This window comes from Opisthorchis viverrini (assembly GCF_000715545.1).
Source record: "Opisthorchis viverrini unplaced genomic scaffold opera_v5_3234, whole genome shotgun sequence".
Taxonomy (NCBI): domain Eukaryota; kingdom Metazoa; phylum Platyhelminthes; class Trematoda; order Opisthorchiida; family Opisthorchiidae; genus Opisthorchis; species Opisthorchis viverrini.
The window spans coordinates 1-1,177 of record NW_008755624.1 but is presented as its reverse complement, the minus strand read 5'-3'; the positions used below and the strand labels follow the sequence as shown (position 1 = coordinate 1,177).

At 43.2% G+C, this 1,177-nt stretch overlaps 1 protein-coding gene across 1 annotated transcript; it reads right to left on the bottom strand.

Annotated features, from left to right (window-relative positions):
- Positions 1-283: 283 nt before the first annotated feature.
- T265_12254 (hypothetical protein) lies at positions 284-814 on the bottom strand (the record flags this gene model as incomplete). Its single annotated transcript, XM_009179491.1, has 1 exon — positions 284-814. The coding sequence occupies one exon, from the start codon at positions 812-814 to the stop codon at positions 284-286; it is 531 nt and encodes a 176-aa protein (XP_009177755.1).
- Between the last annotated feature and the right edge of the window lie 363 nt (positions 815-1,177).

Here is a 1,177-nt window from a genome sequence, read left to right as displayed (position 1 = left end):
GTTAAGTGGTGATCAAGTATAGGATCCCAAAATTGGCAATGCGGGAGGTGGCGATCTACATCAAGTAGTGGCCTTATGCGATTTCTAAACCTTAATCGCGTAGGAAAAGCTTATTCCAAATCTCACCCAGTTGTTTCAAGGGGTGAATTGTAAACAAACGTTGCGATACATTGACGGTGAAGTGGTTCGGAGAGAACTCTGGCCAGAAGAATAAACAAAATGTATTTACTTACACGCAATAATACACATGATATGTACACTAATGGGGATTAGCTAATCACTGTTAGCTGATACGGACATTAGGATGCAAAGAACGGAGTCTCTGATTCCGAGAAAGACCGAGTCGTAGACCACTGGTCGGTGTCACAGCTATTCTTGGTCTTTCGGATACACTGGACGTAGAAAAACAAGGAGTACTTGGTTCAGAGGCAACAGACAACACTCTGGTTCGGCAAGGTAAGTTTGAAATAGGCGAGTTTAAAACATTTTCCATCAGTTTCGGTGGCGGCTCTGATGGCGCTGGGGAATGGGTCATAGGCTGAACGAGCGCTTCCGTTTTCTTCGTCACGGATACAACAACGCTTTTCGTCGTTTTAGATACCTTCCGTTCACGTTCTTTCGGTTTTTCGCCTTTCTTCGTTTTATTGATAGGCGCAATATCATCTTTAGGGATTTCCCAATCGTCGTCATCCTTAGTTGGTTTACTCTTCTTCACATTTTTTGGTTCATCATCGAAAAACTCTTCATCACTATCACCAGCCAAATGAGCATAATCTAACTGCTTCTTCACTCGCCCGGATCTTCTTTCCGTCATTGACCGAGCTGAAACAAGTATAAATGGGTTTAAAGTGAACGCATTGGAGCGGATTGTAAGACAGATGCGGTGTCTGAAGAAAAAACTTCTAAAAATCAATTTCCCTAGGATATATGAACATACGAGCTGAAAAACGCCGGATCAATTTGTTAGCTCACTTGTGGTGTCGCTGCAATGCCGTAGGGTCGTGTTTGTGTGGGTTCCGTATACCTTTTTCAAAGGGATCCAGAGTCATCTTTTGTGGATCAGTGAACTGCTCCAGGACAGTCGAATATATTTAACCAGTAGATGACACTCAAACAAGGTATAAGCAGTTCGCCGCGTCAATACCACCCTCAGTTCACGATGAGACCTCATATTACT